The 27,116-nt window shown below is 53.1% G+C and overlaps 1 protein-coding gene across 4 annotated transcripts in view; it reads left to right on the forward strand.

Annotated features, from left to right (window-relative positions):
- Positions 1 to 27,116, forward strand: part of MAP7D1 (MAP7 domain containing 1) — a 382,583-nt gene that overhangs the window by 213,892 nt on the left and 141,575 nt on the right. For all 4 annotated transcript variants that reach the window (XM_069622620.1, XM_069622618.1, XM_069622619.1 and 1 more), the window contains exon 3: positions 14,517 to 14,585. In XM_069622620.1, the coding sequence (XP_069478721.1) occupies positions 14,517 to 14,585 (69 nt within the window). The remainder of the gene's footprint in view (positions 1 to 14,516; positions 14,586 to 27,116) is intronic.

Below are 27,116 nucleotides of genomic sequence, written 5' to 3' on the forward strand. Positions count from 1 at the left end.
CTCCAGGTACTACTCGCTAATCTATGCATAGCATGTGATCTAAGCAGAGCCATAAGCCTCAGAAGGCATATATTACTCCCCATAATCGTATTTCTGATGCTTGTATTTGCTTAGATTCACATGAGCCCACCCTTCCTTGCCTCCTGGAGTTGAAGGTGCATGGATGTTTTTGCTTCATCTTCTTTTCTGCTTTATCTCTGTACTCGAGCTGTACTTCATGCAGCCTCATGTGAGAAACAAAACAATCTGAGGGGCCTCAATGCATGAAGGATCATGGGTACAGTAGACGTCACACTAGGGATAGTATTACTAACGTGCCCAGTCAGCGTCCTTTTTCGAGTTTCAAAAAAACAAATGTTATATTCTGCGACTTCCACTAGATGTCGGCCTATGCATAGCTTTTTAATCTAAGCAGGTACACGCATCAGAAATACGATTACGGTGAGCAATGTATGACAAATGTACACCTGTGAGAGAGATTATTACCCAAAAGAAATTGATATCCAGAACGCATGTCAAATCACAATGAGAGGATCAGTAGTAGATACACTGGCGGGACCTCTGATGCAGCTGTGTAGATGTTTTTTCATGTGATATCTGTGAGAAAGCAGAGGGTGTCTCACCCGCTAGTCCTTGGGGTCTTGTCATCCAGGAGGCCAGGACACGGCCATCACTTTTGGATCCTTCTTGAGGGTGGACCAGTGCGGGAGGATCACCTGTATGCAGGGTCTTTGGGGACTGGAGTTGAGACAGCCGATGGTGAGATGTGGTAGTCCCCCCCCCCCCCCCCCCACATCCTTTTTTTTTATTTTTATTTTTTTTTTCTCTCATCTATCGCATCCTTTTTTGTATGATTTTCCAAAAGTCCCAACTTACCCCACCTCCCAATTTTTACACAAACACTGGCCCGAGGAAGAGGGTGACTGAGAGTAACCAGACTAAATCTCTTGCATCGTACTGGACATTTTCCGTTAATCAGGTCAGGCAAAGTCTGGTACTAAGTGCATGCACCTGATACCAGTTAGCTCTCCTCACCTGAATAAAAGGCAACACCTAATGACACACTCAGAGCAAGGCGGAACACGAGTACGAGCAGAACTTCCGGGACTAAGGCACACCTACTGGAGCAGACCAATGGACCAAGGGACGAGAGCAGCGGCTGAAAACCTCAAGGGTTCCCTACTGGTGGATGTTTCCTCCTACAGACCGCGAAAGACGCGTGGAGAAGGCCAAAGCCCACAAGTGTAGACTGCATTGTTTCAAGAACGCCAGTAACCCTCCCGGGTGAACAGCAGAGTTGGGGAGGCGAGGTCAAGCCTCTGGTGCTAGCATTGACTCTTAAACAAAATAGCAAAGCAAGAAAGCAGCACCCACAGCCGGTGAGTTGGCAAGCGACCTAAGAGACCAGTGTGTGTTAAAGCGAATGAAGTAGCAACAGTTTATCACAAGTGAAGGTTGCACACATGTGGATGAGACTCAAAGAAAGGCAGACCTGTGAATGAACCTTGAAGTAAAAGGCAGCTGTGAGATCAGTGATGCGAAGTAACACAGTGGTCCGGCAAAAGGAAGTAGCCCATTCGAAAGACTACGTGAAAGGTACATTGTTTGAAGCTATAAATCGAGCAGATGGCAAAAGTGAATTATGTGAGAGTAAAAGTAAACTTTGAGTTGAAGTGGCCCTGTGGTGGTCTGTAAAGAGAGCCACGCACAATCGAAAGTCTTTGATATCCAAAAGGGGTCCGAGCCCGATCGAGGGAGACCCGAAGTACAGAAAGCTTGGATAAGGGAGCCCCTGGCAAGTTTGTGTTTGAACTGTGACTTGAGAGGTCTGAGCATGGCAGAGGGGCACGTATGTGAACTGTGTGCGGTAAGATCTGAGCACGACAGAGGGGGCACCTATGTGAACTGTAAGGTCTAAGCACGGCAGAGGGGGGACTTTTGTGAACTTTACGTTGGAAAACATTATTTGAAAGTCAAGAAAGAGACTTTATTGTGGAAGGCCAGGCGGGCCTCAATCCACGGTTTGGAAGTGCTTAGAGTGTTGGAAACAAGCCAGGGTGTGTCATTCTGCCTACGAGGACAGCCTTACTGTGTGTGGTCTAACGTGGGGAGGAGAGCTGATTAAGCCCATTTATTATTTTGAGCACTGATTTTTCCCTTTGCATACATTGCTCCTTTATACACCTTTTGTACAAGAGATAGGGCAGGCATTAGGTTTCGTTAGCATGGGCCATTTTGATTTGAAGGACTCCACTAGGACTGTTTTGTTTATCGTTTGTATGGTCGAGACTACTCCCATCTTAATTATAGGGCAATATAGAAATGTCTCCAACCCCTAATCTTTCAATAAAGATTTTACAAAGTGTATCCACAGTGTCATACTTGTGATACCAGATCAAATTGCAAATGTATCTGGCATGTTTATCAAATGTATTTGAGCACATTTTAAAAATATTCTTGCGGGAGTACACTCCCCACTCCCCCCCCGCAGCCCCCTCCTTCTCCAGCATGGGGTCTGGCATGGATTCACATGCTCATGAATATTCCCCGTCGTCAGGCTGGGAATCCTCGGTAAAGAAAAAACCAGTATCAGTTTCGTTTCTGATCTGTCTTTCGTAGCAATAACCAATCACTGGTCTCTGCGTCATACTGACCACAGCCAATGACTGCCCTCTACCTAAGCCCCGCCTCTGGCAGCCATCTTCAGATTTTTACCGCACGTTCATGTGTTGGGATCCTCGTGCTATTGCTCTCGAGCGTTAGTGCTTATTTTCGCGCTTTTTTCTCAAAAACTTCAACTTTTTCGGTCAAAAGAGCCTCAAGCTCCACCGTTCCTACATCCGATTAACGGGGACCCGTGTCGGATTCTTCTACGCCCCTCAAGGGTGAAGATTTCGTCGAGCTACGCTTCGGAGGACTCCAGAAGCTTCTCAGGCCCGGTCTCGGAGATGGCCCAGGAGAAGGGAAGCTCGACGCCCGGAAAGCTGTTCAGGGTCTGCCCTGGATGCCAGCTGCAGAACATCTTTAAGGAAGACGAACATTCTTTCTGCCTTTACTGCCTTCATGAGGACAAGACGCACGTGGAAAAGGACTGTGCGTTTTGCGGCAACATGTCGGAACGAACCATGAAGGACCGCCATCAACGTCTCGCCAACTGGCTGCAGGGTAAGAGCCCGTCCGGCGAGAAAAAGAAGAAATCGGAGCGGTCTTCTAAGACCTTTGAGGGCGCCCCGGCGACGGGGGCCCAACATAAGGCTAAGATCCGCGAGTCCACTGGCACCGGGAGCGCCGAACGGTCGGGCTCTTCGGGCGTCAGGCAGGGCGCACCCTCCCCGGCACCATCAACCACGAGCCAACGCTCTGGGTCGGGTAAGAGGAAGGCCGAGCACCCGGCGAAGCTCCTGGAGAGGCCCCGGTCGAGCTCTAAGGCAGAGGAGGAGCGTGGCAGTGCCCCCTCCCTCAAGGATAAGGCGGTGAGCGCACCTAAGGTGGTGAAGGCCTTGATCCATCCGGCCAAGCCCTCTATCGAGAAAGTCGCGGCGGCCCTGGCTCAGCCTGTGGAGGCTACACCAGTGGTGGCGACCTCGGGGCTCAGAACCTCCCTGCCTCCTCGGAGGGAGTCTTCTTTTGTGCCCATCGACAGAACCCCCGTGAAACTCCCCGTGGGGAAGAAGAAGGGGGGGCAGGGCGTCGTCGTAGATTCGACCTCAGCCTCAGAGGAGGAACTGATCGAAGTCTTAAGCCACGGCCTAGGCGTGGTAGAAGACCAGCCCGTCGGAGTGGGCCCCGACGCAAGTGACGACGACGACATCGTCGAGGATACCGACGGGGCCCCTGCTCGCCCGTCGGATTCTCCTCTGCCAGCGCCGCAAGACAACTCGGCGGCCATTTTGTTGGCCATACAGTCCTTATGCTCCGAGATAAGGACGAGGCTTCCATTGCCCACGGAGGAACCTCTACCGTCGGGGGATCCAGAACCGGGACCTTCTGGTGTTCCCCCTATCAAGAAAAGAAGGATCCATCCTCCTCCTCCCTTTCAGCCGTCGCACCCCGTCCAGCCCTCCTCCCCGTCAACCCGAGGGGGTGATACGGGGACGGACACGGCAACGACGGGTACGGACGACGAGGCATACGACGAGGATATTCCGTCGTCGCCTCCCACCAGGGCCTCCCCGCCCGACGAGATCGGATCGTTCCATGCCATGATCTCCAGGGCGTCCGAGATTTTCCAGCTCTGCCCTGAAGAAAAGAGGAAGGAAGGCTTCCTGTATCAGCGGCGCGAGGCCAAGAGGAAGACGGTCCTCTCTGTGCCTCCGTTGGACGACATCTGGGATGAGGGCCTTACGCTCCTCAAGAACCCGTCCACGACGCCAGCTAGAAGAGACCGGTACGAGAAAAAGTACCGGGTCCCGGACACGGCCCCCCTGTGCCTCCGGGCACAGCCTACCCCGGATTCCGTCGTCTCCGCGGCGGCCAGGAAGAAAGCGGGGGGGGGTGCGGCCTCCACATCGACTTCCCCGCCGGACGGCGAAGGAAAGAAGTTGGATGCGATGGGACGCAGAGTCATCTCGTCGGCAGCGACGACGATTAAAGCGGCCAACGCCCTGGCGATCGTGGCTCGCTACGACAGGGAGCTCTGGTTCAAGATGGCTCCCCTGCTGGATTTTCTGCCGGATGACAAGAGGGCGGAGGCCCTGGACATCCTGCAGGAAGGTGAGGTGGCCTCCGACCACGCCATCACCGTGGCGACGGACATCGCCGACACTGGGTTCCGCCAGTTGGGCAACGGTGTTTGCCTTCGGCGTCGCGGATGGCTCAAGGCGACGGATTTCCGCCAAGACGTCCAGACCAGAGTCCTGGACATGCCCTTCGACGGGAACAACCTGTTTGGGAAGGCTGTGGACGACTCCCTTCAGGCCATTAAGGCAGACACCGAGACGGCCCGGGCCCTCGGCACCCTGCAACAACGACGGACGCCCTTTCGGAGCGGCGGAGGCAAGGGCGCCTCCAAAGGTTCCAGTGGCGGTTTCACTTCCTACCGCCAAGCGGCCCGCTCGTCGTCGCAAGAGGCCTACAGAGGACGAGGCAAGTCCGGTGGACCCCGCCGTCGTCGCCAAGGAGGCCAGGGCGGAAAGGCCGCGTCCAAGCAGGATTGAACCGGCCGCGGAGTCGGGCCCCCACCGAAGCACCCCAGTGGGAGGCCGGCTGGCGAACTTCGTCGGCGCGTGGGAGTCCATCTCCACCGACCGTTGGGTGCTGGACGCTCTGGCCCGGGGACACGCACTCGAGTTTCAGAAGAAATGCCCGCGTATCCCCCCCGTGACCAGAAAAGAACTGCACGTTCCTCAACTCCTTCTGGAGGTAAGGGCGATGCTCAGAAAGGGCGCCATCGAACTCGTCCCAAAGAGGCTCCGGGGCTCCGGAGTCTACTCAAGATACTTCCTCGTGAAGAAGAAGACAGGGGGATGGCGCCCCATCCTGGACCTGCGACGCCTGAACAAGTTCATCAAGGCGCAGAAGTTCCGGATGGTCACCCTCCAGCACGTCCTAGGCCAGCTGGAGGAAGGAGACTTCCTATCGTCGTTGGACTTGGAGGATGCCTACTTCCACATCCCCATCCTGAAGGGGCACCGGAAATTCCTCAGGTTCGTGGTCCAAGGGCGCCACTACCAGTTCAAAGCCCTCCCCTTTGGACTCCGGTCGGCACCCAGGGTATTCACCAAGTGCCTCGCACCGGTGGCGGCGCAGCTGCGCCGCGAAGGGATACACGTCTACCCCTACCTGGACGACTGGCTCTTCCGCGCCAAGACGAGGGAGCTCGCCGTGGCCCACACGGCAAGGACCGTCCAACTTCTCACGGACCTGGGATTCGCCGTGAACTACGCCAAATCCCACCTGGTACCGGCTCAAGACGCACTGTTTTTGGGGGCAAGGCTCAACACAGTGTCCCTTCTGGCCTCCCCGTCGGAGGAGAGGACCAGGACCATCTTGGGCAAGGTGCAACGGATGTTGGTGGCCGACGCGGCCAAAGTGAGGTCCGTCAAGTCCCTCCTCGGAATGATGTCTTCCTGCATCTACCTAGTGCCCATGTGCAGGCTCCGGATGCGCCCGTTGCAGGAATTCCTGGACGCGCGCTGGATCCAGACGACGGGCAGCTTCGAGGAGAGGATCAAGCTCGACGAGAGCTTCCGACGAGCGATACGGTGGTGGGGCACCCGCGCGCATCTGACGGCGGGCATGGACTTCCAGACCCCAGCCCACCAGGAGACAGTGACCACGGATGCCTCCCTGGAAGGGTGGGGAGCGCATACCGCAAATCTGCACGCAAGAGGACTTTGGCTCCCGACGGAGAAGTCCCTGCACATCAACGTCCTGGAGCTCCGTGCAGTGTTTTGGGCCCTCAGGTCCTTCCTTCCGTCCCTCAAGGGCAAGGTGGTGAGGATCTTCACGGACAACACCACCACCATGTTCTACATCAGGAAACAGGGCGGAACCAGGTCCCCAGCGCTGTCCAAGGAGGCGCAAGACCTGTGGCATTGGGCCATCGCCCAAAGGATATTTCTGGTGCCGTTTCATCTGGCAGGGATAAAAAACACCATCGCCGACTCACTCAGCAGGGAGCTGCGCTCGTGCCACGAGTGGGAACTACGGCAGGATCTAGTGGATCGCCTCTTCCGACGGTGGGGCGCACCCCAGATCGACCTGTTCGCGACGGCGACGAACACCAAGTGCCGGAGGTTCGCCAGCAGGTTTCCCCAGGCGAGGAGCATGGGCGATGCTTTCTCCTTCCCCTGGGAGGGCCTGTTCCTCTACGCGTTCCCTCCCCTGCCCCTGCTAATCCGGCTCATCAATCAGCTCAAGAGGTCACGGTGCAGGATGATCCTCGTCGCACCTGCGTGGCCGAGGCAGATTTGGTTCCCGGACCTTCTGGACTTGTCAGCGTCCCCGCCAATCAAGCTGCCGGCGGACGCGGATCTACTCTCCAGGGAAGGAGGCGCCATCCTCCACCACGACCCCAAGTCGCTGAACTTGCAGGCCTGGCTCCTGCAGCGCTAGAGTTCGGAGGATACGACATACCGGCCGACTGCAGAGAGGTTCTTGCAAAGGCCAGGGCGTCCTCGACTCTGAAGTGCTACGGACACAAGTGGAAGAGGTTCTCTGTCTGGTGCCGCGCACAGAAGATCAACCCTCTACGGATTACGGCTCCCCAAGTACTGCCGTACCTGCTGACGCTGGCCAAGGATGGACTGGCACACGCGTCCATCAAGATTCATCTTGCTGCGATCTCCCGATACACCAGAACCACGGGGCGGACGTCCTTGTGGTCTCATCGTCTGGTGAAGGAGTTCATGAAGGGACTATTCAGATCGTTCCCGCCGGTGAAGGCTCCGGCCCCGGCGTGGGAGCTCAACGTGGTGCTGACCAAGCTCATGGGACCTCCATTCGAGCCTCTACACTCGGCCCCGTTGAAGTTTCTGTCGTGGAAAACAGCTTTTCTCGTGGCCATCACCTCCGCACGACGGGTGGGAGAGATCCAGGCCCTTTCCTGCAAAGCTCCGTATTTGACTTTCCACGCCACGAGGGTAGTGCTCAGGACGCACCCCTCCTTCATGCCCAAGGTACCGTCGGACTTCCATCTCAACGAACCCTTGGTGTTACCTGTGTTCTTCCCGTCGCCTTCGTCGCCGGCTGAGAGGACTTTGCACTCGCTGGATGTGGCTAGAGCGCTGAAGTTCTACGTGGACCGCACGAGGTGCTTTCGGAAGACGTCACAACTTTTTGTAAACTTTGGACCTGTTAATCAAGGGAAGGCTCTCTCGAAGGCTTCCATTTCCAGATGGCTCTCCGGCTGTATCACGTACTGTCACCGGTTGGCTAACCGACCGCTGCCTGGCCGTCCGAGAGCCCATTCCACCAGAGCGATCGCAGCTACCACGGCGTTCCTATCTGGTGTGCCCCTGCTGGACATATGCAGGGCTGCTACGTGGAGGTCGACGCACACCTTCACGAAATTTTACTGCGTCGATCGGGATTCCAGGGAGGAGTCCAGGGTCGGCCAAGCAGTGCTGCGCAACCTGTTCGCCTGAGGTGAGCCTGGTGAGGAGGTAAGATGCTTAATGTTGAGTTTGATGTAATGCTTAATGTTGAGCCTTTGCCACCTCCCGTGGTTGTGCATGTGGGTACTGCTATGTATTCTTTATTCATGAGCATGTGAATCCATGCCAGACCCCATGCTGGAGAAGGAACAAGTTACTTACCTGTAACTGTTGTTCTCCAGCATGGGTCTGGCATGGATTCACATGCGAACCCTCCCGCCTACCCCTCTGCGGCTCTTCACTTGGTCATACTGCCACTTCACGTGCTTCCAAATCTGAAGATGGCTGCCAGAGGCGGGGCTTAGGTAGAGGGCAGTCATTGGCTGTGGTCAGTATGACGCAGAGACCAGTGATTGGTTATTGCTACGAAAGACAGATCAGAAACGAAACTGATACTGGTTTTTTCTTTACCGAGGATTCCCAGCCTGACGACGGGGAATATTCATGAGCATGTGAATCCATGCCAGACCCATGCTGGAGAACAACAGTTACAGGTAAGTAACTTGTTCCTTACCCGCTGCTTACCTTTAATAGTTTCCAATGCTAGTACCAACTCCAGAGCTGCTGGCTCCCCAGCACCCGAATCCGCCTTTGCCATGTGCGCTCACCAAAACGTTATCCACCCCAGCGTTTTAGGATTGGATGGTCTGGGATTGTGCTTGGGGTGCCATGAAATGCAAATGCTCTGTCGTGCAAAGCTGGGTATGCGAAGGAAGCTCTGTGCTCTGAATGGCTAATACACGTACGTAAGCGCCAGCTGGATTCTTAGTCTTTCGTGAACTCTCTATCCCTGCCTACCGAGGCCTGCAAGTGTCGAGCAAACGTCCTCGGCCCGGTGCAGACGCTGCAGTCCCTCCGTTTCGAAGAGCATTTTCACTCTGTCCCAATTAAGAACTGTGAAGTAATTGTAATGGGTTATTCATAACACGCTTAACACCCAGAGGTTTCTAAGCGCAGACCTGAGAATGGAACCTGTGTTGCTGCACCTCGTCTTGCTTGCCCCTGAGCTATCCTCCGAGATGTCGCCAGCATTCTTTTTCTGCATAAGATATGCAGGCAGCATGGGCTGTCCATGAGTCACTTGATGTGATGTGTTCTCGCTGACCACACATTTGGTTGCCAGGTTAAGAGTATATCGCGGACCACGCCAGTCACGGTCCCAATTCTTATCAATTATGGTTCTATATAGCTAGTAGCTACGGATTTCTATCATTCTTGTTCCCACGCGTATTAGCTAGGAATCGCACACGTTATGTGCAATCTGTCAATTGGATTGTCACCCATCGATGGTTAACATTGAACATTCGATTCCCTCGTAGGGACTTCGGCATTCTATTATCTGACTTATATCTACTCCCTGCTATTGTGTGACTGTACTTCAGCATGGTTGGACTCCCGATAATGTATCTATGTGGAATGTAAGGTTGGTGGTGTTATTCTATTCTTCAAGATATTTAGTTGAGATTTTACTCTGAGCCCTTAGTAATCACTTTCTTGTTAATTCTTCAGGTACCCACACTCTGCAGAAAGGTCTTTGTTTGTTTGGAACCAATAGCAATCTTAGCCCTGAGGATGGATTTTTTCGTAAATCCGAAACGCGTTGGCAACAGAATACTAAAAACTAGGCTTTTTGTCTAGAGGGCTTCCCTTTGTATGATCCCTGTCATATGCTCACTGTATAATACTGTTATGTAACTGTACCAACCAAAGCCAACGTTATATACTTCTTGGGCCGCTTATTGTAACCCTCAAGCAAGCCTGCTTAAGTATCCTTGACAGCGTGCCTCTATACCCGTGGGCTGTAGCGCGCTCTACAAATGCAAAATAAATAAATAAATACACCTTATGATGCGATTTGGGATCATTTAAATAGCACTAATAAGGTTTTCCTCATATGAGTCAGTGTGAATGTTGTAAGCACTAGTCATCCTGTCTGTTTAAGTCTTGGTATTGTATATTGGATATTGGATATTGGATATTGGATTGTATATTGGATGGTGTTCCAATAAATTAATTTTGAAAATGATGTTAAACTAATTCTATCTCTTCTGCCTGACATGCAACTGACAAATGTTGTGTATGTCAGAATTCAGTGCAATTTGTTCAAAAAGTTGGTTTACGTGTTTTCCCTTCACATTAAAGATTCCTTTATTTTACCTGAACACTAACATTTAGAATTTTTAAAAAAAAAACTTGTACAGTTACGTTGGTAGATACATAGGAGTGCATATGGGGCTACCGTGTGGCAACGCACGGTTTCGTTCATCAGTTTGCTAAACTGCCCCGAGTGGCCTCGTGGCATTTGCCCATTTGCACCTGAAGTCACTTCTAAATTACTGTTTAGGCAATTCTTTAACTTGTTAGTGCCTCCCAGCACCTTCATTTTGTTCTCACTGTCAATGAGTCACCTCAGGGTTTGCCTTCAGGGTCTGGTATCAAGGGGGTATTAAGGGTATTAGCGGATTCTTTGAATTCCAAATTGGGGGGGTCATACAGGGCTTTAATTGGGCCGGGACTCCCACCACCGATAACCATCTCAAGGAAATTCACCCATGTCCACCAGAGTAAATGGTTCTCTTTCGGCTTTCACACTCCTAACAGCTCCCAAATACATTGAAAGCAACACATGAGTGCGAGGGCCACACCAGAACTATTGTCAAGCGATGAAAGGAACGTACCACCTTGCGGAAATTGGAGGTAGCCCTCTGCTTACGCAGGGCCGCCCAGGCCTTGCAGACGCACGCTGTAGCTGAACAAATGTGCGTATATGCCTCATGGGTTGCAAACGTTTCACAGTCGGGGTGAGCATTGTCACCAATGAAATCCATGAGCACAAAGGTCTACATGCTTGAATCCCCGGCTGTCGAACACATGTCAAATTTAATGTGTGCATGCTTAGTTCGAAGAATCTGCTTTTTTATGCAAAGGGTCGAGTAGCCCATGTTCGGGAGTGCTCCCCCTCCACTTCATTTACAGAATTGGGGTGATTTACTCACTGAATTAATGGTTTGTGTATTTAGTGTGTGATTTACAGACAGCGATTTGTTTACAGACCTAAGAGAGATGCGTTTATAATCAGCTGAAAGGATGCAAATGAGGCCACACTGAGTGACCCCAAAAAAACTTTGCAGGGTCTTAAGATATTTGTCTTGGGAAGGCACCCCTTGCCTAAGCCGCCACCTCCCCCCCCCCCCTTAGGCCACGCCCTGCATGTCTCAAACCATGCCCATCACGTGGGCCACACACTCTTGTTACAGCCCCCACCTGGATTTCTTATCCGGCTTGAAGCAATGGGGGTAATACACGGAGGTTATTTCCTTGACAGAGCCGAACTTGGTACCCTGGTTGGCGAAACAGAACAGAGTCCACGGTAGACCAAGAGTTACCTGGAGAAACGAAGCACCAAACCTGTACAATAGGGACAGATAACTCGGCAGGCACAGGAAGGTAATCGGGGACAGGGGCCCTCTACCAACTGCACGGATGCGCGCACATACCTACCAATATCCCGACTCTCTCCTCTGCACCCAAAAACAATTGAATGCGGCGATCTCCCATGATTAATTCGGCCTAACTGCACACATAATTGTACACCATGCACACCTCAACTATCTTTAGAACGCAGCTGTCCCCCACGAGAAAATCGGCCTAGCTGCACACATCTCATATACAAGCACCACCTCTGCCAGAATGCAGCTACCCAAGGCAATACAACCTAGCTGCACACATACTACTGGCCTCACCCACCCTTCACACTACTCCTGGCGTTGGAATGCAGCTACCCAAGGCAATACAACCTAGCTGCACACATACTACTGGCCTCACCCACCCTTCACACTACTCCTGGCGTTGGAATGCAGCTACCCAAGGCAATACATGCCTAGCTGCACACATACTACTGGCCTCACCCACCCTTCACACTACTCCTGGCGTTGGAATGCAGCTACCCAAGGCAATACAACCTAGCTGCACACATACTACTGGCCTCACCCACCCTTCACACTACTCCTGCCGTTGGAATGCAGCTACCCAAGGCAATACAGCCTAGATGCACACATACTACTGGCCTCACCCACCCTTCACACTACTCCTGGCGTTGGAATGCAGCTACCCAAGGCAATACAACCTAGCTGCACACATACTACTGGCCTCACCCACCCTTCACACTACTCCTGGCGTTGGAATGCAGCTACCCAAGGCAATACAGCCTAGATGCACACATACTACTGGCCTCACCCACCCTTCACACTACTCCTAGCGTTGGACTGCAGCTACCCAAGGCAATACATGCCTAGCTGCACACATACTACTGGCCTCACCCACCCTTCACACTACTCCTGGCGTTGGAATGCAGCTACCCAAGGCAATACAGCCTAGATGCACACATACTACTGGCCTCACCCACCCTTCACACTACTCCTGGCGTTGGAATGCAGCTACCCAAGGCAATACAGCCTAGATGCACACATACTACTGGCCTCACCCACCCTTCACACTACTAGCGTTGGACTGCAGCTACCCAAGGCAATACATGCCTAGCTGCACACATACTACTGGCCTCACCCACCCTTCACACTACTCCTGGCGTTGGAATGCAGCTACCCAAGGCAATACATGCCTAGCTGCACACATACTACTGGCCTCACACACCCTTCACACTACTCCTAGCGTTGGAATGCAGCTACCCAAGGCAATACATGCCTAGCTGCACACATACTACTGGCCTCACCCACCCTTCACACTACTCCTGGCGTTGGAATGCAGCTACCCAAGGCAATACATGCATAGCTGCACACATACTACTGGCCTCACACACCCTTCACACTACTCCTAGCGTTGGACTGCAGCTACCCAAGGCAATACAGCCTAGCTGCACACATACTACTGGCCTCACCCACCCTTCACACTACTCCTGGCGTGGGAATGCAGCTACCCAAGGCAATACAGCCTAGCTGCACACATACTACTGGCCTCACACACCCTTCACACTACTCCTGGCGTTGGAATGCAGCTACCCAAGGCAATACATGCCTAGCTGCACACATACTACTAGCCTCACACACCCTTCACACTACTCCTAGGTTGGACTGCAGCTACCCAAGGCAATACAGCCTAGCTGCGCACATACTACTGGCCTCACCCACCCTTCACAGTACTCCTGGCGTTGGAATGCAGCTACCCAAGGCAATACAGCCTAGCTGCACACATACTACTGGCCTCACCCACCCTTCACACTACTCCTGGCGTTGGAATGCAGCTACCCAAGGCAATACAGCCTAGATGCACACATACTACTGGCCTCACCCACCCTTCACACTACTCATGGCGTTGGAATGCAGCTACCCAAGGCAATACAACCTAGCTGCACACATACTACTGGCCTCACCCACCCTTCACACTACTCCTGGCGTTGGAATGCAGCTACCCAAGGCAATACAGCCTAGCTGCGCACATACTACTGGCCTCACCCACCCTTCACAGTACTCCTGGCGTTGGAATGCAGCTACCCAAGGCAATACAGCCTAGATGCACTCATACTACTGGCCTCACCCAAGGTCATCTCTGTGAAAGGCTTGGCCTGGCAGATGCCCTGTAACTGCACATGGGTGTTCCTTTTACCCCTCATAGTTTCCTTCGTGATCTCTTTACAGGAGTCCTTTTGGGGAACACCTCCTTGCTTCTTGCCAGCTGTACCGATCTGGGCCCCACAGGTGTTGTCTGGGTCTAGGCATGGGGTAGGGTTTTTTTAAGGCTGGTGATGGACTTTGGAGCCTGGGGGCCAGGGGTGGTAACAGTGAATGCTTGGTGTAGGGCTCCGGAGGAGAAACATCACGAAGCGCGTGGCGGACCTCGCCCTGCCCCCTAGGTTTGCCCCATCCCCCTCACTCTGTCTCAGACATGGGACCTGGTCACATCCACTTGCAAGCAGAAAACAAGCAAGGGGTGCTAGACCTGGGCCAGAGGTGCCAAGTGGCAAGCTAGGCGCTATGTCCCAGGGGCTCTGCGATGGAACCCCCAGACCTGGCTAACACATGTTGGATGCATGTAAGAGTTCAGCTTCAGTAGTTCTAGGATGGGGGCACTGTCACATGGGGTATGAGGGAGGTTGCCCCCTGCTCAAGCTTACAGGTATTCATGCATGGCTGTTTCTGCCACCGCCTTTTAAAGTCCTGTCGGTCCTCCTTTTCCGTATGGTCTAGTCTGCATCCATACAGTGATGGTACGGATGCCCAGGTGGCACCTCTTCCAGGTCTTACCTAGCGCCTCATGCCCAGTTCCTCCACCTCGAGCAGCAGTCACTGGGATAAGTGTGTGTCTGGGCGCTGCTCCAAGGCTGGGCACTCGAGTCACACCAGCCTCAGGCAGGAATAGATAAAATGAACCCTGACTAATGTTTCTTTCTTTTTCCATTTCCGCCAGATGCCCAAAAAGCTGAAGAACGACAAAAGCTGGCAAAGGAACGAAGGGAAGAGCGGGCGAAATACCTGGGTAAGTACCAAAGAGTTCTGCCAGGGTGGCTGTTGGGGTGGTGGAAACCTCTCCCTTAAATCCAGTGAAGCATAGAGCCCCACAGAGCTTGGAGATGGGACAGGTTGAGAAATGTGCTAAGATGCTGATTCGGGAATGTCCATGTCTCACTGTTCCTCCTTCCCCTTGTGCTTCCTCTCGTTTCCGCTCTTTCCAACTCCTGGCCCCCCTCCGCTGGAACTCCTTACCTCTCAATCCGCTCTAGTCCTACCTTTTCCTCATTCCGCACCTCCCTCAAATCTCTCCTTCTCCACTCTCCGCCATGATTCCCCTCCCCTTATCACCCCCTCCCATCCTCTCCCTCTTCCCCTTAATCACCTCCCTCCACACCCCCACTCCTTCCACTCCCCCCTTCACTCCTCCCGTTCCCCTTCTCCTCCTCCTTCCCATCCCTCCCTCCCTCTTCCTTCCAGAACAACTCCACTACTCTCCCCTCACCCTCTCTTTTGCTCTAAATACTGTTTTGTTGGTCTGATTAAAAAATTTCAAAATTGTTGTTTGCTTCTACTGTTATTAATTTATCGTTAAATGTTCCCTGTTATAATGTGAAGCGCTTTGGCGTAAAGCGCTATATAAACCAAATAAATACAAATACGAACGTATTGGGTAAAAAGAAAAACAATGCAGGCTTTCATGCCTTTAATTGGACTAACTAGAAATCTTATGCAGAGATTGAACAATGCATTCACTTTCGAATTCTCAGACAACGTCATCAGATGATGCAGGGTGGAGCGTTCAGCAACACCTGGTGATGCAGGGTGGAGCGTTCAGCAAGACCTGATGATGCAGGGTGGAGCGTTCAGCAAGACCTGATGATGCAGGGTGGAGCGTTCAGCAAGACCTGATGATGCAGGGTGGAGCGTTCAGCAACACCTGGTGATGCAGGGTGGAGCGTTCAGCAACACCTGATGACGTCTACCAGACTTCGGAAGCAAATGCACTGTTCAGCTCTGCATAAGATTTCCAGTTAGTCCAATTAAAGGCAGCAAACCTTCCTTTTTTCTGTGCAATTTTAAAACTGTACCAACACGGTGCAAAGCATTTTTCAATCTATTAAAGGAGAAAAATGCCATGTTATTCCTAGTACCCTGCTTTTTTTGTTCAGAACACCTTTACCGCCTTAGTCATGAGGGTTTATAGCATAAAGCGAATGTGTGCAACTATTATGCAATGGACCTGTTCGTGGAAGTCAGAGGATGAAAGATCAGGGGGTCTGGGTTTAAAGCTGGGTGCCCGGGCAGCTGCTCGGGGGAGAGGGGGGTTTGGTTGGGGGGGGGGGGCGTTCCGCCCATTCTGCCAGGTTACCAGTTAGATACCTTGCCTGGCCTTCATGGGATGCCTACACACCAGGGCACCGAGACGAGACATTTCTGGGCAGGGCAGTTTGATGGGAATTTCTTGCAGAACTCTGCTGAGTTATTTATTTTGTGTAGAATTGTTGGATACTTTCTCTTATTGTATTGCTTATAGTGCGACCTAGCTCGAGGGAAGCAGAACGCTTTACTGTGGGAGGGAGCAGCACAGGGTTTGGTACTGTGCTACTGTAAAAAAAATGTCATCGGTGGAGGGTAACTCAAATGGCATTAGTTTATTCTGAACATTTTAGAATCCATATTAAAGGTAAGGAGGCCCTGCTGAGTGTGGGGGAGGGGGGTTTAGGGGGTGGGAGGGTAATACTTGGGCCGATCCCCTTCTCTGCCCTCGCCCTTATTGGCCTCCATCCACCATCTGCGAATGTTCTTTTTTGCACATCATCTTGGAGAAGGTGGTTGTTTCATGGGAGACTGCAATTTTTCTTTCAATTGCTCAGTCTGGCACTCTGGCTGGGCATGGAAAGCCCTGCTGTGTGTTGCTGGTGTCCTCGTGTGGCTGACGCCCTCATTAGTTTTTGGTACTTGTCTGGCACACCCCATGAAGTGTTCCAGGTGTGCTTCTCTGGGGTCCAGCCCTGGCCCCTTTGGCTCTCCAGATGTTTTGGACTACAACTCCCAGCATAGGCATTGTGCGGAATCACGGGAGTCCTAGTCCAAAACATCTGGCGCGCCGAATGTTGCAGTCCTGATTTATGGCAGTTTTAGGCTTGCGGTGTATACCTTGGTAGACGTGTTGCTGCCCCTCTGTGCTGCTGCCCTGGGGGCTTTAGGGGCACCAGGGATGCCTACGGATGGGGACAAATATTTCCTATGTCCCTTTACCACCCCCTCTTGATCAACTCCTGGAAGGCACTGTAGCCCCACTAGCCCTCGCCAGGCACGCCTTTTGCAGAATGCCTCTGCAGTTTCAACTGTCGGCTCTGCTCCTCATTTCATCAGCTCTGCTCCTCATTTTATCAGGACGTTGGGTTCTATCTGGAGTACATCTTAATACACTAGTTTTGTGCTATTTCATGTTATTTTACCAATCTAATGGTTTAGGGGGGAGTCTTCCCCCTGCCGAGTCAGGGCACCGAAATTAAGGTCAATTGGGGTTTGGGGGTGCAAGGTGGGATATTCTTCAGTTTCGAGTGAGAGAGACGTGGATCCCCCTAAGGTGAGATTCCTCGCGCCGCGCTACACAGACTGCCATTTTTAATGTTCGTGTGTCCAGGGAACAATTGTGAGCTATGGTGACCATGGACTTTTCTTTTGTGGCTGGCCCTGTGCCACCACCATCACCAGGGTCTAAGGTGGCCGACACCACAGCGCATGCCACGATTGCCTAACCCCTGGTGCACTGGTGTTGGTACACACCTTTTGTAGTGTGTGTGGTGTGCCTGTGTCACGCACTGTCTGATCTCAAGTAAATCCAGGTCCACCAGGTTGAAAGCCCCGGCTCAGGATTTCCCCCTCGTGGATCCACGGTCTCTTTGTTGGTTGGGAATTGACGGTGCTTCCGTGAGTGTAAGCTTGGTGAGCATGGGTGGAAGGAAGGGTTGGTGCCTGGTTACCCTGAGCTTCTTATCAATTGGGACTGGAAGTGCACAGTCTTGGTGTTTGTTTTCATTGGTTGCTAGCTCATTGTGCTACTACTACTTGTTTTGAGGACTTCAACTCCCGTCACCTCTAGCCGGCATAGTCCTTGGTGAAGGATCATGGGAGTTGTATTCCAAAACAAATGGATGACCATAAAAGGAGTAACCGTGGTTTTTACCCCATATGAGGCCATTTCCTGGTATCTAGGTTTTTCATCTGGGCTCCGTTCTGGATCTGAAACCAGAGGTCCATTCCTGTATCTTAGGCGACAGTTGTACTATGAGAACGCCTGTGCGTTGACTTTCTTATGAGTGTGCATTAAGAGTCCTAAAGCGCAGGCGTTGCTGGGGGGTGGGGGGGAGGTCTGAGGGGGCTATAGCCCTGGGTCTTTTGGTTGTAGCCCCGGATAGAAGCTCATGGGTTACAGCCAAAAAGGCTTGCTAGTCCCCAGTCACAATAGTCCCAGATCTAGTAACCCCCCCCCCCCCCCTGGCCTAAAGTAAAACCCGTCGTCCACAATGCATCTGTATAAGCACCTTAGGCAACCCTCCAGGTAGGCTGCTTTCCAGCAAGTGGTTTGTTTAGTGGGTCCAGGCCCTTGCAGGTCTCCATAATTCTGCAAAGTTCTGCTCGTGGCGATCAGACCTTCCCAGACGGTTTCGGATGAAATGTCAAAATTAAAATTACTGAACCCACCAAAAGACCTAAAACGCACACCACGAAAAGTTCTAACTACCAAAAGTTCGAACTTTTCGTGGTATGTGTTTAGGTGTTTCGGTGGGGTTGGTATGGGTATGGGGGGATGTCACTACAGTGCGGGGGAACGCCGCTCCAGCCCCCCGCCAAAAGAGTGGGGAAAAAAAAAAAGCCAGGGGTTGCGGGGATGTCCCCTGCAAAACCCCTCTCACTATACTATACAGTATATTGAGCGGGGGGTCACTCTTGCAGCTGCCAAAAAAAAAGACCCTGCGTGCCGGTTTCCAATCACGGAAGTGCACGGGAACCAGTGCTGCAGGGACACAGCATGAATGAAGGAAAGTTATGTAGGGTGGTGGGCGTATGTTGGGGGTGTGGGTGGGGGTGTTTTGTGGGTGTATGTATGGTTTTCTGTAGGATGTTCGCATGGGAAATGTCCGAACATTTGTAGTGCGTTAATTTCCCATGCAAACATTTCTGTCGTGAACTTCTCTGCGACGGAAAAATCACGTAGATCCCTCCCAGCCTGTGGGTGCCCACCCTGCTATGGGAGGCCAGCCTTTCTGGAGAACTGCACCACATACGGGTATAAAGCTTTTATAGTGTCGCCACCGCGGAGTGACCGTACAATATGTGTATCTGGCGCTATTCGTTTCCCTTCATCAGGGTTGCGCTGTGTGTCCAAGTTTCATGAGCTGCACAAGACCCCTTTATTTCTCACCCACCGTCGTTGTTGCCTGGCTTTGTAGTCTGTGTGTATTTCTTTCTCCAGCATGGGGTCTGGCATGGATTCACATGCTCATGAATATTCCCCGTCGTCAGGCCGGGAATCCTCGGTATAGAAAAAAATCAGTATCAGTTTCGTTTCTGATCTGTCTTTCTTAGTAGTAGCCAATCACTGGTCTCTGGGTCATACTGCCCCCAGCCAATGACTGCCCTCTCCCTAAGCCCCGCCTCTGGCAGCCATCCTCAGATTTTTACCGCACGTTCAAGTGTTGGGAGTCCTCGTGCTGTAGCTCTCGAGCTTTTGCTGCGTTTTCACACTTTCAGGAGATTTTTCTCATTTTTCGGTTAAATAGAGCCTCAAGCTCCACCGTTTCTACATCCGATCAACGGGGATCCGTTTCGGAGTTTTCTACGCCCCTCAAGGGTGAAGATTTCGTCGAGTTACACTTTTGGAGGATTCCAGAAGTTCCGAGGCCTACCCCGGACATGGCCCAGGAGAAAGGAAGCTCGACGCCCGGGAAGCTGTTCAGGACCTGTCATGGATGCCAGCTTCAGAATGTTTTCAAGGACGAGCATTCGTTATGCCTCTACTGTCTCCATGAGGACAAGACGCACACGGAGAAGGACTGTGCGTTTTGTGGGAACATGTCAGAGCGGACCATGAAGGATCGCCACCTCCGTCTCGCCAACTGGCTGGAAGGGAAGAGCCTGTCGGGCGAGAAGAAGAAAAAGAAGTCAGAGCGGTCTTCTAAGTCCTGTGAGGGCGCCCCGGCGATGGGGGCCCAACAAAAGGCCAAGCACCGGGAGCACCGAACGGTCGGGCTCCTTGGCTGCCAGTCAGGGCGCATCCTCCCCGGCGCCATCAACCACGAGCCAACGCTCTGGCTCGGGTAAGAGGAAGCCCGAGAACCCGGCGAAGCTTCTGGAGAGGCCCCGGTCGATCACGAAGACTCCAGGCAGAGGGGGACTGAGGCCCAGACCCTCCCCCCAAGGTGAAGGCCCCAGGCGTACAGAAGGTGACGATGGCCTTAATTCACCCTGCTAAGACCTCGATTGAGGATGTCGCGGCAGCCCTGGCTCAGCCTGTGGAGGCTACGCCAGTGGAGGCGACCTCAGGACCCAGAGGCTCCCTGCCACCGCGGAGGGAGTCGTCTTTCAGGCCCATTGAGAAGACCCCCACGAAGTACTCATTGGAAAAGGTGGAGGAGGGGCAGGTGGCCATCGTGGATACGGACACGACCTCTGAAGAAGAGCTCATCGAAGTCGTGGAAGAGGCCCAGCCCATCGGGAGAGATCCCGACGAGGGGGACGACGAGAGCGACGGTGTTGCCGACGAGGTTCCTCAAGAGCGCTCGCGCCCATCGTTTCCGGCGCCGCAGGACACGTCGGCGGCCATTTTGTCAGCGATTCAGTCCTTATGCTCGGAGATAAGGACAAGGTTGCCCCTCCCCCTGACGGACGTACCTGAGCCAGACCCGACAGGGGAACCAGAGCTGGGACCTTCGGAAAGTCCACTGCATAAGAGGAGGAGGAAGCATCCTACGCCACCTCTCCCACCTCTGCGGCCTGCTCTGCCTTCCCCCGGTCTACTACCCATGGGGATGATACAGGCACGGACACGGCTACTACAGGTACAGATGACGACGGAGGCGACGACGGGATGTGTTCCCCGTCACCCCCTGCTCGGGCTTCCCCGCCCAACGAGATTGGATCCTTTCATGCCATGATTTCCAGGGCATCCGAGCTCTTCCAGCTCTGCCCAGAAGAGAAGGAAAGGTTCCTTTACCAACTGCGCAAGGCTAAAAGGAAGACGGTCCTCGCCGTACCACTTCCTGATGACATCTGGGATGAGGGGCTCGCCCTCCTCAAGAACCCTGCCACGGCGCCGGCAAAGAAGGACCGATACGAGAAGAAGTACCGGGTCCCTGACGCTGCCACCTTGTGCCTTCGGGCGCAACCTACCCCGGATTCCGTCGTCTCGGCGGCGGCAAAGAAGAAAGCTGGGGGGCATCGGCCTCGACATCAACTTCCCCGCCGGACGGCGAGGGCAGGAAGCTGGACACGATGGGACGACGGGTCATCTCATCCGCAGCGACGACCATCAAGGCGGCCAACGCCCTGGCTATCGAAGCCCGCTACGACAGGGAGTTGTGGTTCAAAATCGCCACTCTGTTGGACTTCCTTCCGGACGCCAAAAGGGCTGAGGCCCTTGAAATCCTACAGGAAGGTGAGATTGCTTCGGACCACGCCATGACGGTGGCAACGGACATCGCCGACAGCGGTTTCCGTCAGTTGGGCAACAGCGTTTGCCTGAGACGATGAGGATGGCTCAAGGCGACAGATTTCTGCCAGGATGTACAAACCAAGGTTTTGGACATGCCCTTCGATGGGAACAACCTGTTTGGGAAGGCGGTTGATGAGTCCCTTCAGGCCATCAAGACAGACACAGAGACTGCCCGGGCACTGGGAGTGCTCCAACGACGACGGCCATCCTTTCGGCGCTCCGGAGGCAGACAAGGTGCCTCCAAGGGATCCGGCAGTGGCTCCTCCATGTACCGCCAAGCGGCAAGATCTTCGTCCCAGGAAGCCTACAGGTGACGCGGCTAGTCAGGTGGTGCCCGTCGTCGTCGACAGGGAGGTTAAGGAGGCAAGGTGGCCTCCAAACAAGATTGAACCAACCGTGGTGTCGGGGCCCCCGCCGAAGCACCCCGGTGGGAGGCCGGCTGGCGAGGTTCGTCAGCGTGTGTGAGTCCATCTCCACCGACCGTTGGGTGCTGGACGCCCTGGCCCAAGGGCACGCCCTCGAGTTTCAGAAGAAGTGCCCTCGCATTCCACCCGTGGCCAGGAAGGAAAATCACGTCCCTCAACTACTGTTGGAAGTAAGGGCGATGCTCAAGAAGGGTACCATCGAGCTCGTCCCAAAGAGGCTTCGGGGCTCTTGAGTTTACTCAAGGTACTTCCTCGTAAAAAAAGAAGACAGGAGGATGGCGCCCCATCCTGGACCTGCGACGACTGAACAAGTACATCAAGGCACAGAAGTTCCGGATGGTCACCCTCCAACATGTGCTGGGACAGCTGGAGGAGGGCGATTTTTATTTATTTATTTATTATTATTTTTTTTTGTCGTCGTTGGACTTGCGTACTTCCACATCCCCATTCTAAAAGTTCCTCAGGTTCGTGGTCCAAGGGCGGCACTACCAGTTCAAGGCCCTCCCGTTCAGATTGAAGTCGGCACCCAGGGTGTTCGCCAAGTGCCTTGCAATGGTGGCGGCGCGGCTGCGCCTACAGGGGATCCACGTCTACCCCTACCTGGACGACTGGCTCATCCGGGCAAGGACAAGGGAGCTCACCATGGAGCACACTGCGAAGACCGTCCAGCTGCTCACGGACCTGGGATTCTCCATCAACTTTCCAAAATCCCACCTGGTTCTGTCGCAAGTCGCCCTGTTTCTGGGAGCCAAGCTCGACACAGTGGCGCGGCTGGCCTCACCGTCGGAGGAAAGGACCAGGACCATTATGGGCAAGGTGCAGCGTCTGCTGGCCATGGACATGGCCAGGGTAAGATCTATCAAGTCCCTCGTCAGGATGATGTCCTCCTGCATTTATCTGGTGCGCCTTTGCAGGCTTCGGATGCACCCCTTACAAGAGTTCCTCGACGCCCGCTGGATCCAGTCGACTGGCAGCTTCGAGGACAGGATCACTCTCAACGAGACGTTCCGTCAGGCAATCTGGTGGTGGGGTACCCGCTCTCATCTGTCGGCGGGCACGGACTTTCAGACCCCAGCTCACCAGGTGACGGTGACGACGGATGCCTCCCTGGAAGGTTGGGGAGCGCACTCCGGAGATCTTCACGCGAGAGGCCTTTGGCTCCTGGAGGAGAAGTCACTCCACATCAACATCTTGGAGCTCCGCGCAGTGTTCTGGGTCCTCGGGTCTTTTCTTCCGTCCCTCAAGGGCAAGGTGGCGAGGATCTTCACCGACCACACCACCATGATGTTCTACATCCGGAAGCAGGGCGGAACCACATCTCCTGCCCTAGCCAAGGAAGCCCAGGATCTGTGGCATTGGGCCGTCGCCCAAGGGATCTTTCTGGTGCCTTATCTGGCAGGAATAAAAAACACGATCGCCAACTCAGTCAGCGGAGAGCTGCGCTCGTGCCACGAGTGGGAACTACGCCAGGATCAAGTGGATCGACTCTTCCGACGATGGGGCGAACCCCAAATCGATCTCTTCACAACGGCGACGAATTCCAAGTGCCGGAGGTTCGCCAGCAGGTTCCCCCAGCCGACAGAGCATGGGCAATGCTTTCTCGTTCCCCTGGGACGGCCTATTTCTTTATGCGTTCCCTCCGCTGCCGTTGCTGCTCCGGCTCATCAACCAGCTCAAGAGGTCCCGGTGCAGGATGATCCTCGTCGCACTGGCGTGGCCGAGACAGATCTGGTTCCCGGACCTTCTGGACTTGTCAACGTCCACACCAGTCAAGCTGCCGACGGACGCAGATCTTATCTCCAGAGAAGGAGGCGCATTCTTCACCACAACCCAGAGTCGCTGAACTTGCAGGCCTGGCTCCTGCAGCACTAGAGTTTGGAGGGTACGACATCCCGGCCGACTGCAGAGAGGTTCTTGCAAAGGCCAGGCCGTCCTCAACTCTCAAGTGCTACGGACATAAATGGAAGAGGTTCGCTGTCTGGTGCCGTGCACAGAAGATTAACCCTCTGCGAATTACGGCCCCTCAAGTGTTGCTGTACCTACTGTCATTGGCCAAGGCTGGACTAGCTCACGCTTCCATCAAGATACATCTGGCCGCCATCTCACGATACACCAGAACTACGGGACGGGCGTCCTTGTGGTCTCATTGACTGGTGAAGGAATTTATGAAAGGATTGTTCTGATCATTCCCGACGGTGAAGGCCCCTGCCCCGGCGTGGGAGCTCAACGTAGTGCTGACCAGGCTCATGGGTTCCCCATTTGAGCCTATGCATTCGGCATCGTTGAAATTTCTGTCGTGGAAGACAGCGTTTCTCGTGGCCATCGCCTCCGCACGACAAGTGGGAGAGATCCAGGCCCTATCTTGCAAGCCGCCATACTTGACGTTTCACGACACGAGGGCGATGCTCAGGACGCACCCCTCCTTCATGCCCAAGGTGCCGTCGGACTTCCACCTCAACGAACCATTGGCGTTGCCAGTTTTCTTCCCGTCTCCTTCGTCGCCGGCTGAAAGGACTCTGCACTCGCTGGACGTAGCTAGAGCGCTGAAGTTCTACGTGGACCGCACAAAGGGTTTCCGGAAGACATCACAGCTGTTTGTGAACTTTGGGACTGTGAATCAAGGGAAGGCTCTCTCGAAGACTTCCATTTCCAGATGGCTCTCCGGCTGCATCATGCACTGTCACCGGTTGGCAAACCGACCGCTGCCCGGCCGTCCGAGAGCCCATTCGACCAGAGCGATCGCTGCTACCATGGCATTCCTGTCTGGTGTGACCCTGCTGGACATCTGCAGGGCTGCGATGTGGAGGTCGACGCACACCTTCACAAGATTCTACTGCGTCGATCGGGACTCCAGGGTCAGCCAAGCAGTGCTGCACAACCTGTTCGCTTAAGGTGAGCCTGGTGAGGAGGTAAGCAATGCTTAATGTTGAGTTGTTGTATTGCTTAATGTTGAGACTGTTGCCACCTCCCGTGGTTGTGCATGTGTGTACTGCTATGTATTCTCTTATTCATGAGCATGTGAATCCATGCCAGACCCCATGCTGGAGAAGGAACAAGTTACTTACCTGTAACTGTTGTTCTCCAGCATGGGTCTGGCATGGATTCACATGCGAACCCTCCCGCCTACCCCTCTGCGGCTCTTCACTTGGTCATACTGCCACTTTACGTGCTACCAAATCTGAGGATGGCTGCCAGAGGCGGGGCTTAGGGAGAGGGCAGTCATTGGCTGGGGCAGTATGACCCAGAGACCAGTGATTGGTTACTACTAAGAAAGACAGATCAGAAACGAAACTGATACTGATTTTTTTCTATACCAAGGATTCCCGGCCTGACGACGGGGAATATTCATGAGCATGTGAATCCATGCCAGACCCCATGCTGGAGAACAACAGTTACAGGTAAGTAACTTGTTCCTTGTGTGCTTTTTTGGTGCAGTGGGAGTGCTGGTTGTCCGGGTTGTGGTTGTATAATGTGGGCACAGAGCGTCGGTGTGGAGGTGCAGTGCAAGGACCTGCCCCAGGGGGCGCTGCCTAGCTGTACACCTGTTGGGATTGGCCATGTTCCAGATTCCTCTTGACCTAGGAGGAGGGGAATTGGCGTTCTGACGTATCCCAGAATGCCGTGCACTAGTGGCTTCAAAGACAGAGGTGCATTTTGTACCAGAAGGACAGTTGTTTTCACCCATTAGTGGCCTTTCACCTAATTCCAGTTCGGTCTGGCAGGACTTTGCCAGTGTGTGGGGACCATGGAACCCAAAACTGTGACTGGGTTCTAGACCCCCCTCAAGGGCATTACCATTGGCTAGCAGAACTTGCTGCAATCCTAGACTTTTTGGCAGATTTGGAAATGTAGATTCTCCTTATAAAGGGCTTTCTGTATGTATCTAAGCCGGTTTATTACCTACCTTCTTACATTAAGAGTTAATCCTCCCCTCCATGTTCCCCTGCCCTGTACAGGGGGTCATGTTAATTTATTACCTTCGCTTTCTACCAGAATAGTCGTTTACACAATTAGCCAATGTGTTTACATTGGTCCCCTATTTTGCCAGAACCAGGTCATTTCAATTTTATTTTGCCCCGTCTAGCTACCTTTTCTGGCCGCGTTATTTCCAAAGACTGGACACAGCCTTGATCATACAGTCACAATTCCTTGTGTTGCCCCGTACAGTTCTTTTTCTACCAGTACGTACTCTATCACTCTACTAGGTTCTCTATCGGCCTAGTCCAAGGTCTGCAACCTCTGGCTCGCCACATGTTCAACTGCAACTACCACCAGCCCTAGCCAGCAGAAGGGGGGGGGGGGTGCGGAGGATGGGGATCCTAGTATAAAACATTTCATTTATCTGGCGTGTTCTGCACCACAAACCTTATAGTGCAGCAGGTGCCGCACTATAGTTAAGGAGAGATCCATAGGAACCTCGAAAAATGAATTGCTATTAACATTTGGCTCGTATTACGGATTTGGCAGAAATGTTGCTAACAAAATTGTCCTCCCGACCCCGACTGGAAATGTTGGGGAAAGATCCAAGTAAAAAATGCTGTTTCGACCTAGCCCTCGTTCATTTGCCCGTAGAGAAAGTCACATTTTAGCGGAAGCGCACAGCAAACGCCACTGGACAGAATTGGACCAAGTATGAAACAGCTTGGGCAGGAAGTGTTGACCTGCAGTTCTAGGCTGGTTTGAGTTAGTTTATTCAGTAGTTTTTTAAAATATTAAAAAGGGAACGGGGTACCCCCTGCACCTTAAAACCTTGTTATCCGTATTGGTGCTTTGCAGCAGAGAGGGTGAGAGAGGCTAATGGCTTTTAAGTAGCTGGACGGATTTGGATGAAACTTTCTAAACCGAGCATGTCTAGTGCTGTGGCAGCGGGTCCAAAAGAAACATATTTGGGGGAACATAGATAGTGGACACAGTCAAAGGCCATGGCTCGTGGCCTGTAAAAAAATTAATGGCGAACAAAACCCTTGAAATTCAATGAAAAACGTTTAAAGTGACAAGATTTAACGCACCAAAACCCTTGAACTTCAGCGGATTTAAGAAGTTCTGACCAGCTTAGCTCACGCGTTCCTGTTGTAAAGCCCATGAGCACATGCACATAAGAGCAATGGCACACAAAATAGCATGATGGGGGACATCAACGGGAACGCGCTGAGTTAAGCTGGTCATGACTTTTCACATCCACTGAATTTCAAGGGGTTTGTTGAGTTAAATCTGGTCAACTTAACTGCACTTGAATGTTTTTTTTCAGTTAATATACAATACATCTGGGGAGCTGCGGGCTGCAGCCTCAATTAAATTGTGTACAGTTGAATAAAAAGAGTTCATTTTTGTTATTTTGATTTGTATCGGCCCATGTATGAGTCACTGCTGCCCCACTCCCTGATAGCGGACGTGTGTGGATGGCCAGGGA

This window comes from Ambystoma mexicanum, chromosome 11 (genome assembly GCF_040938575.1).
Source record: "Ambystoma mexicanum isolate Mex_15411 chromosome 11, UKY_AmexF1_1, whole genome shotgun sequence".
NCBI lineage: Eukaryota > Metazoa > Chordata > Amphibia > Caudata > Ambystomatidae > Ambystoma > Ambystoma mexicanum.